Raw genomic sequence first — 15,018 nt, 5'->3', positions numbered from 1 at the left:
AAGCGAAAATGTTCTCTTTCATGATGTATTTAGTTGCCGAGAATCGCCGATAGGAGAAAAGATCATAATAAAACAAACCAAAGCCTGGGAAGCCGTGCCAGCTTTCGTAATATAACGGGTATTTAGTTTTATTTTGCAACCTTGACAATTGTAAAATCAAGTAAAATTCACCCTAATGCTGCTTTCAAAAATAGCAACTCAACTGATCAGTTTATGGATTGGTACTACATATATGCATTGCGAAAAAAAAAAAGCAGTTTGGATGCAGGGACCTCGCAACGAAGAACAAAACTATTTGGCTTGTCTGCTGCCGGATCTCTTGTTAAAGAAATGCTCGTTCCAGACGTCACTCTAAGTGTTAATAAAACCAGATTGATTGCAAGGCCGGTTCAACGGCAGGAGGGAAAAATTTTTTAGCCAATAGAGCTAATTTTGCCCTCCTGCCGTTGTACCGTCCTTGCAATCAATCTGGTTTCATGTATTGCGGGCCTGGTTTTTCGAACTTGTTCCCAGTCCCACCGCCGTTTTCTCCTCCCTGTTTGTATTTTCATGGCATTTAAGCTTTAAACCGCCGTAGGAAATGTGCTCCCTTTTAAAAACACACCTTTCGAGGTGTAAAGAAATTTAAAAATAATAAAAAATCTGAAATCTGAAACGTAAAAAAAAACATTCACGGAGCAGATGCAGTTTTCTGCTCTCTGCACTTCAGGGTGCATTTCGATCCTCTTAAATACTCAGTGTTTTTACTCCCTATTTTAGAAATATTTAAGTTGGAGTGTTGAACACTTTATTGCAAATATGTTGCAGTTGATATATTAAACGTTCATCAACATAAGATATAAGCGAACTAGTCGTTAGCGAAGCTACTCGTAGCTAGGCGAAACGACCGGTTACCCCGGCTACCGCCCATGCAATCAGCGAGACGCGACTGTATGTTCGAAATATCGACGAAATTCGATGAACGATAAAATCGATTATACTCGATAGTAATTGATAGTAATTAATCGATTGATATCAGAAAGGGACGAAAATCGACGATCGAAAGAGTTGCGAGTCTCGATTTTCATTGATTTTCATTGATTTCATCAATTTTGTTCAATTTTGATCGATTTTCATCAATTTTCCGCTCGATTACATCGATTGTCAATAGGGAAGCGCGCGAGTGACGTCACGACTCAGACAAGACTCAGACAAACAAACCGAAATGGCGGACGATTCTTCCAAAACACTTTCTAAAACAGCCGGTGTTCCTAAAACACTTTCATAAAACGAAAACTTCGCCAAGATTCCTTCTATTTCTCTCAGAACACGTTGATGTTTTCTAAGCCTCGTGGGTGTTATATTCATTTGCATTCTATTTTTAGGCCTCACGCGCTTCGCTTTGGTAATCGTTTAAATTGCAGATAAGTTTTCACTCCGCATGACGCGGGGCATTAGCAATTGAAAGTCTTACCTATTGTAATTTTTTTCTTTTCCTAAAACAAAACGAGATCTGTCACTGCTTTGATTTTCCTCTAAATGTGTCGAAATTACGAAAAGCTTGATTGAAAGTGTATTGAAAACTCTCTTAAAAGTCTAGTCAGTTGAAACCCGTGTTAGATGGACAATGCCCTCTATATAAATTAGCCATCTATAATCTCTGTGAACAAAGACGGATTAGTTGAACAACGTTTCTTGAAAGTACTGACTCCTTCAAATAACAAGTGATCTTGTCATTTTCCCCTGTTTTCCGCGTACAGACTTAACTATAACACAGAAAATTTCGCCTCTCATAAAACTAGTGGTATCCAACCTCTCAAAATCACAACACTCTCAGACATTCGCTTGCTCTTTTTATTTTGTTTGTAAATGAACACTCGTGCTAGCCCATCACTACTGCCTCTATTAATACAATTTTCGTTTCAACGGTTTCAACGCTCTATCACATGCACTAGAGACATTAATTCATCTTTTTTGGTCATGCGACAAAACATCACACTTCTGGAAAGAAGTTATCAAATGGCTAGAAAACGTAAATGTACTGCCTAAAGACTACAACCTATCAAATGCTACTGCTTTGGGGCTGAGGCCAGACAATTCTCAATCTGCACTTTTAATCAACTACTGTCTTCTCTTAGCACGATATCACATATGGCTAGCTAAAACAAAGGAAATGTACCCAAACTTAACGTATTTCATATGTCTACTCAAATCTTATTGTGAAATAGAAACAAAAAGTGGAGGAATTAAAAAATGGAAACCTTTTGCGGGATACATATAGGTATGTTTAATATCGTTACGTCCGTGTTGTTTTCTCTTTTTTTCCTACTTAACTTTCTACTCCTAATCTCATGACAGGAACATAGGTTACTGTTTTTTTGAATATCTTAAGTGCAATCACATGCTTTTGCCTTACTTTAATAATCAAAGGTACAATGTCTCTTCCTGTAATTATGGTTATTTGCCTTCTTCTTTTCTCTTTGCCCTGTGGTGTTATTGTAATTGCTAGTAGTCCAAGTAGTGTTTTGTAAGCTGTATTTAGGTATTGTTAAAGACTGTTAGTAGTCTAAGTACTGTAAGTAGTGTTAATCGTGTACTGTAATCGCTGTTTTTTTTTCTGTATGTATTGTTGCACTTCAATAAAAAAAAAAAACAATAAAAAAAAAAAACTCTTAAACGTTTTTGTAAGTGTTATCAGTTAACACCATGTTAAAAACTTTGAAATTTATTAAAAAAATGTTTGTATAATGAGCATTATCCGAGCATTATCCGAGCATTTTAGTGACTTTTTGGGGGGAGACCGAGCATTTTAGTGGGAAAAAATGGAGCATTAAGGTGGAGCATTTTAGTGGGGAAACAAAAGCATAATGTACAAAAGCCTATATGTACCAAGTACAAAAACCACTATAAATATAGATACAGTTGCAAATACAGAATCTGTTGTAGACACATTTACAGGTGAAGATGTAGAAACAGATGAAGATACAGTTGCATATACCTATCATTATCCAGATACAGTTTCAGCTTCAGATGCAGATAAAGTTGCAGATACGGTTTGAGATGCAAATGCCGATGCAGATGTAGATATTAAAGATGCAGATGCTGATGCATTTGCAGAGGTAGATATATACAGATACTGACATGCATTGTATAAAACAAATATGAGGTAATTTTAGAAATATAAAAGGAATGGCTTTGGATATGCCGCCGAAGGGTAAAATATAGACTCTTAATTTTATTGTAGTTCTTTTATGTATTTTTATTGCAGTTTTATTTTAAGTATATTTGCTTTTTTTTTCGCAAACTTTGTGTTGCCTGCAGAACAGGCAGTTTATTTTTAGCTAGTTTGCGGGTTGCGCTTTACGTGCAAACTAACTTAAAAAAACGCCAGTTCTGCAGGCTAACCTTATGTTATAATATGAATGTAAAGTTGTCCCGGTATATGTTTGAAGTCTGGGTTTTACAAAGTGGAACCCACAATGGCGCGGTCGAACCGCATCTTACAGAAATCTCCATGAGGCATTTAAGCATTTTGAATGTTATAAGCTCAGGAATAAGCTTGCGTGTTGTCACCACGAATAATGTGTTATGTGTTATTTCCGCTAGGTAATATATTCGACTTGAACTTGCGAATTTTTTTTAGGACGCAACGGTGCCACACAACAAGAAATTCCGCAGCAAACAATGTCGTGGCGTACATAGCACAGTAAAAAGAAGCCTTATTGTGTAGTCCATCGGCATCAATAATAAAAGGCGACAAAAAGACTCCTCTAATCTTGGATTATTGATGTAAAAGAAATTGTAAAAAGGTGGGGGCAGCTTAGCGAGAGCTATTACTAGTTTATTATACAAAGGTACATTAACGGTGGAAGCTGTAATAAAACAAAAATTTTTCTCATTTATGGTGCATTCAGTTGTCTAGCTCGCCTGATTGCTAGGTAGTTGATATAGTCATTTGTGACTCGAATTTTAAGCACTCACGCAGACTGCAGTATTGCTGGCTTGCAACTGACGTCACGGCGGCCATGCTGGTGGACAAGACCAAAGCGTCTCCCTTCTCTGGGAACTTAACTCTTTTATCATGCAAATTCTGCGAACGGATGATGAGTTGCTTGTTAAAGCACTTTACAAGAAAAAATAACGCGAATCGACGTTTCGATGTATCAATCATCAATTCTGCGAAAAATGTTTTTATTGTTTTGTCCACCAACTTGGCCGCTTTGTCCTGTGGTTGCAAGCCAGCAACTGAGATTTACAACGGGCCGAGAAACGCGGACCAAAATAATAATAAAACAAGCCAAACCCCGTTAAACTTTCTAAAGTTTCAGTTCCATGATCTATTTGCGTCTTGTAGATAATTTAAACGCTATGTCGCCGATTTTCTTCCACCCGAGTCCACTTCCACTATAATACTCTAAAGTATCTAAGGTGCAAGCTTGTCAATTCGTGTATAAATGAAGGACGCGATGATGATGAATTGAATAATTAATTAACAATTCAAATCCACCTTAATGCTGCTTTCAAAAATTGCAAGTCGACTGTATTGAATTCTACGCTTGCATTGCGGGCCTGGATTTTCAAACTTGGACCCAGTTCTACCGCCGTTTTCTCCTTCCTGTTTGTATTTTAAAGACAGCCGCTGTCTTTAAAATGAGGCAGGCTTCGAATATTACCAACAAATTTGCCCATGGAACTTACACTTGGCTGGAAAATTTTAGGTAAGTCGTCTATTCTCGTTCTTGTAAGGTTTATACTAAATTCTGCATTTGTTGTACTAAAGCTTAAGATTTAGGACATGAGTTGTCAGCTACATACCGGGCCGGCGTCGAACGATTTTTAACGAATAATTTTTTAATCGCTGTGTACACTTGAGGCCTGTAACTTGTCTTAATCTACTTGAATTGGAAAGCTAATGTTCAATCGGAGAAATAAATCCGCTGTGACTACGTTAATGGCCCGATTTATACTAGAGACGAACGATCCGTCCGGACGAACTTGTGAAGATAGTTGGTCTGGACGGATGATCCGTCTGTTTGCCCGTATTTGTACACAGACGAATTATCGCACGAACTAAAAAATGCTCGCCTAATTAAAATGCAAGTTCGTCCGGACGGATCATCCGTCTCTAGTATAAATTAGGCCAATGATGTTGTGGAAAACGCGTCTATTTGCATCTTAGCGGAGAACAGAACGAAAATACACATGCATGTAATGATAGTAAATCAGACCATGCAGTATAAACAGTTCGCTTCAGAATTATAATGTTTTTTAATGTACAAGTCGTTTATGGCATTTAAGCTTTAAACCGTCGTAGGAAATGCGCTTCCTTTTGAAAGACACAGCTTTCGAAGTGTAAAGAAATCTAAAAAATAACAAAAAGTCTGAAATCTAAAAAAAAAAAACATTCACATAGCAGATGCAGTTTTATGCTCTGTGCACCTCAGGGTGCATTTTTCTCTTAAATATTCAGTGTTTTCACTCCCTATTGTAGAAATATTTAAGTTGGAGTCTTGTACACTTTATTGCAAATATGTTGCAGTTGATATATTAAACGTACATCAATATAAGATATAAGCGAACTGGTCGTTAGCGAAGCTAGGCAAAACGACCGGTTACCCCGGTTACCGCCCATGCAAAGTGGTGAGACGCGACTGTATGTTCGAAATATCGACGAAATTCGATGATCGATAAAATCGATAGTAATTGGTAGTAATTGATAGTAATTAATCGATTGATATCAGAAATCGATGAAAATCGACTATCGAAAGAGTTGGAAGTCTCGATTTTCACTGATTTTCGTCAATTTTGTTCAATTTTTGATCGATTTTCATCAAAGTTTCCGCATTGATTACATCGATTGTCAATAGCGAAGCGCGCGAGTGACGTCACGACTCAGACAAGACTCAGACAAACAAACCGAAATGGCGGACGATTTTGCCAAAACAATTTCTAAAACAGCCAGTGTCCCTAAAACACTTTCATAAAACGAAAACTTCGCCTAGAGTCCTTCTATTTCTCTCAGAACACGTTGATGTTTTTCTAAGCCTCGTGGGGGATATATTCATTTGCATTCTATTTTGAGGCCTCACGCCCTTCGCTATGGTAATCGTTTAAATTGCAGATAAGTTTTTATTCCGCATTATGTGGGGCATGAGCAATTGAAAGTCTTACCTATTGTAATTTTTTTCTCTTCCTAAAACTAAAAAGAGATCTGTCGCTGCTTTAATTTTCCTCTAAATGTGTCGAAATTACTAAAAAATTAATTGAAAGTGTGTTGTAAACTCTCGTAAACGTCTGGTCAGTTGAAGCCCGTGTTGGATGGACAATGCCCTCTAATTAGCCCTCTATAATATCTGTGAACAAAGACGGATTAGTTGAACAACAAAAAATTAACTTTTCTTGAAATTTAAAGTACCGACTCCCTCAAATAACAGGAGATCCGGCCATTTTCTTCCTTTTTCCCGCCCGACGTAACTATAACACAGAAAATTTCGCCTCTCAGAAAACTGGTATCCAGCCTCTCAAAATCACAAAACTCCCAGTAATTCGCTTGCTCTTTTTATTTTGTTTGTAAATGAACACTCGTGCTAGCCCTTCACTACAGCCTCTATTAATATGATTTTCTTTCAATGGTTTCAACGCTCTATCACGTGCACCAAAAGAATGAGAGTGTGCCATAGACCGTTCAAACAAAAATCGCGCGTGTGACTTTCGGAAGCATTAGAAAGACAAAATAAGCACACCAGATAAGGTTTCAAGCTTTATTGTAGCTTTGCAAAGGAGCAAGAAGATCGACTTATTTTCAAATCCATACAAATGCTCATAGTACCGAATCAAAAACTCGCCTCAAATAGCCCCAGATTAACCCTGGATCACACAAAGGACGCAGAAACAACCCCCACACTGAAATAAGTGAAGTTTATTTCCACATTTCCTGTACACGAGAATCCGCGGCAACTGGAATTCGGACAAACCCAAGACTCACACACAGAAAAATGATTCACAACGTTGTTTAATCTTCCTCTTGCAGTGTTATACAACTCAGAGATAGACGTAAATCAAAATTACAGTTGCAATGTTGCAAACCTTATACTTGCGGCTGTCTGGGTATTACATCAGCTAAGCAAACAAGGACATTACATAAAAGTCTAACACGAGTTCGGTTACTAAAAATAACTTATAACATGCACATTTCACGTGTCTTAATTGTCTCAACGAAGGTTATAGAAAGTTTGGTAAAGAGATGTAAATTCGATTTCTTGCCACGTTGGCAGTATGTGCTAAATTTACAAAGCTACTGGTTGTCTGTAGTTTTACTTAAGGTCATACGACTACGGATAGTACTTTTACGGGATAATTACATCATTCATAGTATAATAAATTACGAATTACAGTAGTTTTACTGAGTTAAAAATTTACGAACGACCGTGGTTTTACTAATTCTACAATTTACGAGCGACAGTTATTTTACTGAGTTCATAATTCAAAACAAGGCGATTTTTCCCTAACAATTGTAAGCTTGTGCCACCTGTGCCCCCCCCCCCCCCCTCCGGCTAGGAACCACATTACTGATGCGTTTTCTCTTTCGACGTCGATTTCCATGACATTTACAGCAAGCATGAACATAGTAGGTAAGTTAACCGTTTTTACGTTCAGCTTTTATGAAGTTTTCCTCTTCTGATCATGAGTAATGTGATGCGACGAAGGGGTGACAGAAAACATAAGTCAACTGTGAAAGGTTCTGCAAAATTGCTGGAACATATGGGCATATGTACCTTTAGTTAATATCGGTGCTGAGTTATTCTGATTAGCGTTTATCATTAATAGTATGTGTCATAGCGCGAGCTTTTCATTTTCCAGTGCAGACCTTGGCCTGCCGACAAATTAATTGTGGATACGATTTAATTTGCACGTTGTCTAATTTTGCGTACGTCCCAGAATGTAAGTTTAAGTTTATTGCAAGTAAAATCTGATGTTAATGAGACCTGAGAGAAACAACTCAAGACAACTATGCACATTTGGCTCAGCAACACCTCATTCAGCGACTACTTTTAAGTTTATCCGATATAAGCTTTATTATCAAAAAGCTTTATAAGCTTTATTATCAAAAAAGTTATTGGGAAAATGACATAATATTTACAGAATTAGAAAAAAAATACAGAAAAAGCAAGGGTATTTCCCAAAGGGGAAAGCGCGAACGGGACGCAAGTACCCATGCGAGGCGCTTCCCGAATTAAAAAAAATCTTAAGGTAGTCGGAAGAATGGAACGATTTCATTTTCTTCTGATTCCGCTTAAGACTTCTTCGCTTGATCCAGTGCAAAGATAAATAGTCGAAGTCAAAAGAAGAAGCGGAAGAACAAACCAATCACAATGTTATTTCTCACCGGAGACGAAACCGAGGGAATCACTCGTTCTTCAAAAGCCGCGTTTTCGTGCTTTTAATTACCTTTGCGAGTTTTATTGTTGCTCTGCATTGTTAGAGATTTGATGAAACCTTAACGAACAATTAAGAAAGTGCATTACAGTCTACTCCCGATAACTCGAACCCTCGCGTTAACTCAAACCAAAATCGATTTCCCTTCAGGTCATTTTCTAGCTTTTTCTACATAATTTTACCCTGGATAACTCGAACCATGCCTGTCAATACGTGACAAGTCAAAGCAAATAGTGTACTGTAGTTAAAAACATTGAATTTATTTTGAAATAAAAACATACACGAGTCAGAGTCGCCCTTGAAACGCCCCTCAAAACACGATCTGTTCTCGAAAGTGTGCCACTCTATTGACGCGCTACAGACGTTTAGTTTGTTGGTGGAGGTTGATACCGATTCTTCAAAGCCAATCTTAGAAAACTTTCAAGGATAATCGATACTATGAGATTAGTTGAGTAGCGTCAGGGCTTATTGAAATAAATCACATGAACTCTGTAGCAGTAGCCCAGCGTTGTTCGCTTTGAAACCTGCAATGTTCGCATGCCGGACCTGGACTTCTTCTGCTGCTTTGCTTTGCTGTTTCAAATTACCGCGTTACATCACAGTTATGGTTACATTATGATAGTCCATTGCAGCCCTGCCTCTGGCATCAAATTTTTTGGTGCCCATTTATTCCCTGAGTAAAGAGCACTAGGGGCTGATTGAGAGTAAAGTGTCTTGCCCAAGAACGCAATGCAGTGACCCATCCAGGGTTAACCTGGACTGCTCAATCCAGAGTTCAGGGCACTAGCCATACGGCCACTGTGCGTCCCTCTATTATAGAAATAACAATATTTTTTTTGTGTTACAGGCCTACTATTGTTTTCCTGGGCAGCAAGAACTTCATTTGCACAGATCAGTAGTAAGTTTTTGTTGTTTAATATGTCATTTGTATTTCTTATTTATTGCTTACATTTTGTTCTTTTAAGTTATTTGTTTTTGCCCTGATTGTTTCAGTGTTTCAAATATACTTAGCTAATTGAAGAAATGTTCACCATGTGAAAAGCATAAACCATGAACGATATGACCCAATGGTATGCTAGGTAGACAACCTTGGTAAGTTTAGTAACATTCCCTTTATTGATCATCAAGATATTTTCCTTCTTCGAGAGCCTTAACCCTTTGACACCCAAATTTTCCCCCAAAAACGCTTTTTTTAGCCGCTAAACTGAAATTTTGGTGCTATGGTCTTGAATTTACCTCAACTTTGCTAAAGAAGCACTTTTTTTTACACTTCAGCAACATTTTGATAAAGATTCTGTGTAAAAACGCACAATATTTTACTTTGGTGCATGCGCATAAGCCAAACTTTGGACTTTTTTTTTTTGCTGAACCGTTCCAAAGTTTTTTTGCCCCTTTTGCTTCCTTTTTTTCTGCCTTCTTATTCTCCTTACTTTCTACTCTTCATATCCTTTCTTTTGGCCAAAAAAGTTTTGACGTTATCATTGGAAAACACTGAAAAGGGGACCTTGACCAATTACAGGTGTACTGACCTGTTTAAGCAACGATTTTGCACCAAAAATGGATTGTGCTTTTCTTTGATTAGCTCTGTTAGAATGCAACCGATATTCAAAATGAACAGTCCTGTAGAAAGGTCGATCCAAGCTCTGTCAGATTCTTATCACGAAATTCCACTGACGTGCTTATTGATGACGTCACAAGTGAATCGATGACTGCACCTCCAAATAGCGCCTGAATGCGCGTTTAGGAGTGAAAGGGTTAAGCGCACAATTTATACAACCTGTCCTATTATCATGTTTATTCTGTCGCAGACGACGATTATATTTTCCTCTTCCCAGTAAACATTTCGTTCGCATCGTTCATTGTTTATGCTTTTCATAAGTCAAAGATTCTTCAATCAGGTATATACCACACTGAATTTATATGCATTACCATGTACACCATGTCACAACAAAAAATATACAAAATTGACCATGGTGCATGACCATAACTCCAAGGGTAAGACTCCAATATCTCATTTACAAGGGCACAAAATATGCTTCCTAGGCAAAAAAAAACCTCCTCCACGTAGGCGAAGCTGAAATAGTGCAGGAACGCTCTGCTGTGTAAATTTTCAGGCTCAAGCAAACATTTTTCTTGCTCTTACACGAAATCAGTCCTGAAAACCGAACAGAAAACTACAAAAACTGGTCCGATTAACTACGATTTTTTAAAAACGTTAACAGAATTATTTCGTCCTAGTTACCATGGCAACAGCTGGTCAGAGCTCAAGTCACGTGCCGAATAGCACTTTTTAACTTTACTGAAGTATTCGGATCGTGATGAGCCTAAACATGTATTGTTCAGTGCTTTATTAATAACCGCCATAGATATATTTAAATTTCTATCGTTCGTTTTGTCTGTCAACAGAGATTTAACTGGGAACACATAGGGTGGTCTGCCTGTGGTTAACCTTCGTTCAACCAAATGTCACTGTGTTTAAGCACAATAGAAGGACACAGCATAAGTGTATTCACGGCTGCTTCGTCTGTCGTGCTGAAACACTGCAAACATGTGCAAACTTCAGTCAAGCAGTGGAAAACTACCAACTCCATAAATTCGAACTCGGTTATTTCGAATTCCGCGTTATTTCGAACTTAAACCCGTTTCCCTTTGGATTTGCCCTTCAGTCATTTACTATTGGCTATTTCGAACTCCCGTTATTTTGAACTATTGTTTTGTTTCCCCTGACGGTTTGAAATAACGGGGTTCAACTGTACTCATATTAACTTTTGGCATTATTGCTTGCACTTTTACACTTCTGTAAAACAGCCTCTTTCAAAAGAGCCATTTTTCAAAGTTAGTTTTTCAATACCTATGGATTTGTTAATTACATTTCAGATTGTTCCTATCCTGCGCAGACAGTTACTGCCTATGCAAACTTCAACGCAACTATCACAAGTCCCAACTATCCTGTCGATTATTACTATAATTTGGAATGTGCATGGTTGATTACAGTAAACAACAGCCTTTCCTTTCGTGGCTATATAGTGAAGGTCACGTTCAATGACTTCAGATTGGAACAGAGTTCCCCGTGCAATGATGTGCTTAAGTTTTATGATGGTATGAGTGCAGGATCAACCCTTCTTGGATCATACTGTGGTACAACACATTCAGAAGTTATTTATTCCACTGGGGAAAACCTGTATGTCAAGTTTCATGCTGACTTTCTTTACCGTTACAAAATATCCGGGTTCAGTTTCAGATTTTCAGCTGTTAGACAAGGTACAGTAATGGTTAGCTACTTCTGACGGGGGGATGGGGGGACTCCCTATAATGGCCTAAACGTGGAGGCTCCACCTGAAAGGGGAACCTCCACCTGAAAGGGGCTTTTACAAGTTCAGCTATATGAAAGGGCAGGGAAATCTGTCATTTATATATTTGACAAGGCCTTCCCGTTTAAAATGTTTCAAACAAATGCGCTCTATGGCTGTATCATTTCATGTTTTTGGTATATGTCATGTAATGTTGCTGTGAAAGGGGTACCTTTTTCCATAAAAGATGTACGAAAGGGGTACTTTTGCTGTCATAATGCATATGGTATATAAAAGTAAGGGATCGCACCTCTAAGCAGAGCCTCCCCTTTCTGAAACCCCCCCCCCCCCCCCCCCCCGTGGTTTTCTGACTTATGAGATTATGAAACTAACGAAGTGGAACCTCTATCATAATTTATACGAAAATCATCAAAAACTTTAGAAAATAAAAGCATGCAAAGCTGTTGTATCAATGACAAGCTGGAATTCAAGTTTTGTTTTTGAAGACCTTTCGCTGGATTCTTCAACTAAAGGACCTCTTTATAAATATTTGCTGTTTTTCCACCTGCAGAGGAAGCCTCTGGAATATGCCGTCCATGGTATGGAGGTAATACAGTCCAGACGCTAAGCGGTCCGTCTGGTACATTCTTTAGCCCCGGTTACCCAGTTCCTTTCCCAGAAAACGGCAGGTGCATTTGGACAATCACTGTCCCTTCCGGGAAAAGAGTGAAGCTGAAGTTTGAAGACCTTGATCTTGTAACATCTTATACCAGTTGTAATCAACAAAACGTCATCGAGATGGGGTTTGTGCAGATACGTGATGGACAAGACCAGGAAAGTAGAGAGCTTGCTTTTCACTGTGGATACCAATCCTCCTTGTCTGGTATTCCTGAGGTTTATTCCACGGGGAGGTACATGTGGGTGGATTTTTTTTCTAACTCGTTGAAAGGTTGGGACGGCAGGAAAGGTTTCAAAGCTCGTTATGAAGCAGTAGACTTCGGTAAGTATTATTGTGTTAAGCCCGGATCAAACAAGGATGAGAGTTGATGAGAGTTGACTCTCATGTGAGTTTACGTCAACTCTCATTGACTATCATCAATTCGGGCCAAACAAGAGAAAACTCTCTTCAACCCTCATGAAAAATTTGAACACGTTCAAAGTCGATGAGAGCGCATGAGAGCGCACGAGAGTCGATGACAGTGCATGAGAGTTCTATGCCAAACAAGAGTAAGAGTTTGAACTCTCATCAACTCTCATCCTCGTTTGGCCTGGGCGTAAAGGATGATATAACTATCTTCAATTGACGAGAAGCAATTTGCCAAAATTCCAAAACAATCTTAGGAGATTTACTCAAATCTGCGAATTTACTCTGAGGTGCCCTCTTTTCTGGCGAGATGATTCAGACTGTTCAAATTAAGGAACAATTTCTTTCATTTCAACAAGAAAAACTAACATATAATGACAATTATTCTGAATGTTATGGAAATAGTGTTGCCCGTTCGCCCAGGCAAAGCTGCAGAAAATAGGCAGAAAAAAGAAGCTTTTGCTTCTTGCCAGATAACATTGTAAAATTACTACAACAAAGACCATCGCACGGCAGTTATAGTGTTTCGAGTAGTTATTTCTTCACCCACAGTTCAAGACTATGGTATTTCATATTGTGATAGGAGAAAGGATGAATTACTACATTCAATGCATTTTCCTGCTTTTCAATAACAAAAACGGAAGTGCCCCAAAGTTTATGTCTTAGATTATGGAATGGTGTGATCTGATTGGTAAAATTTGATTTGTGATTCACTTTTTTGCTAGTGTCCCTTATTATCTGTTCTAAAAAAATCTCGATACTATTTTTTGCCAGACATTTTTAAAAAAGCCGAACTCGTGTACTTTTAATTGTCCATAGGACCCAGTTCCAGGGAATTGTGTTTCAATGAGAACGTCTACAAAAACGACCTGCAATTAAATGACTCATCTGGAACTCTACAAAGTCCACAGGAACCTGGTTATTATCCGCCAGGTTCGAGCTGTGATTGGCTTATCACTGTACCCGACGGGAAGATTATAAAACTCAGCTTTGACAGATTTTACTTGGAGCCGACCTTTGGATCCACATGTACAGCAGATTATGTGGAGGTTTTCGATGGGAGAAACAGCAATAGTAAGAGTAAAGGAAGATTCTGTGGTGATATAATTCCAGGCGACATTCACTCCAGTAATCGTTACATGTGGGTGCGTTTCAGATCAGATACCAAGTTTGATTTCAACGGATTTAAGGCCACTTACACAGCAGAAGCACAGGATAAACTCAGTAAGTGCAAAAAGCTGATCATTACGTATAATTCTCAAGTTATTTTCTAATAAATCGTTTGATAGAAAAGGCCCTTTCACCTTTATTAATTTATATTCATAGATTAGTCGAGTAACGTTTTCAGTGGTTTCATATATTGGTTCAGCAAAGGTAAATAGATTATTGCACAAATGCATGTCTCTCTAATAGGAATATTTACAGCCCACTATACCCGCAAGGCGCGGGTAGAATAAGTAAAAAACCAAAGAGGCTTAACTTGTAAATTTGTAGCGTCATGTGACTCTCGCGCTGTGTACGCTCTGTTCTTTGCAAGAGTTGGAAACGATGTCGAAAGCCGTTGAAACAAAACATTGTAAGCCGACTAAGGAAACCGCACACTTAGCTTTGTAAGTTTCCTCAGATCTTGCTTATTATTATTATTATTTTTTGTTTGTATTTAGGTTCTACCAGCTCTTCAGCATTGATTGTTGGTATTGTTGTCGGTGTGATAGTTTTTATCGCGATTATTTGCTCTATCATGTGTTTCATAAAGCACAAGAAGAAGCCAAGTGGTCCCGCTGTTCCCACAATCCCAATGTCCACTACCACAGCTGCGGAATCTCATACCACACAGCCAGAAGTGAGTCCTTACCAATACCCTCCTGTGGGTTATGCTCCAGCCCCATCAAACTCATCCCTACCAGCTGCACCAAACCCATATCCGCTATTTCCAGCACAACCATCACCACCCTAAACCGGAAGTGAAACAGTACCACAGTACCCACCCCCAGGGCTTCTTTGGAAAGCCGTCGGTCGTAGGTAGCACAGAAGTTCAAGTGACTCCATGTGAAATACCATTAAGATAAATACAGATACAGTTGTGGATGCAGATAAAGTTGTAGACACAGTTGCAGGTGTAGATGTAGAGACAGATGCAGATTCAGATAGAAATATAGAGACAGAGCGGGCGGTATTCTCTTGCGGCCTCGGGCGGTATCTAAGACCTCGGGTACAGTTTTTCCCAAT

At 38.6% G+C, this 15,018-nt stretch overlaps 1 protein-coding gene across 1 annotated transcript; it reads left to right on the top strand.

Moving 5' to 3' along the window:
• The first annotated feature begins 10,385 nt into the window (after positions 1–10,385).
• Positions 10,386–15,018, top strand: LOC144655098 (tolloid-like protein 1). The gene is made up of 5 exons (XM_078515315.1): positions 10,386–10,410; positions 11,293–11,676; positions 12,277–12,705; positions 13,609–14,013; positions 14,454–15,018. Exons 1-5 carry the CDS (start codon positions 10,386–10,388, stop codon positions 14,744–14,746), a joined length of 1,536 nt encoding a protein of 511 aa, XP_078371441.1. The 3' UTR covers positions 14,747–15,018.

The sequence above is a fragment of the Oculina patagonica genome, chromosome 5 (assembly GCF_052425735.1).
Source record: "Oculina patagonica isolate OP01 chromosome 5, crgOcupat, whole genome shotgun sequence".
Lineage (NCBI taxonomy): Eukaryota > Metazoa > Cnidaria > Anthozoa > Scleractinia > Oculinidae > Oculina > Oculina patagonica.
The sequence above is the reverse complement of the archived record's forward strand: the minus strand, read 5'-3'. Positions and strand labels throughout refer to the sequence as shown.

Bases quoted from the DNA above. Each gene is read 5' to 3' on its own strand.
- LOC144655098 (XM_078515315.1), top strand. From the start codon at position 10,386: ATGGTGCATGACCATAACTCCAAGG. The intron at 10,411-11,292 runs GTAAGACTCCAA...ATTACATTTCAG, and splicing joins GCATGACCATAACTCCAAGG to ATTGTTCCTATCCTGCGCAG. The intron at 11,677-12,276 runs GTACAGTAATGG...TTCCACCTGCAG, and splicing joins ATTTTCAGCTGTTAGACAAG to AGGAAGCCTCTGGAATATGC.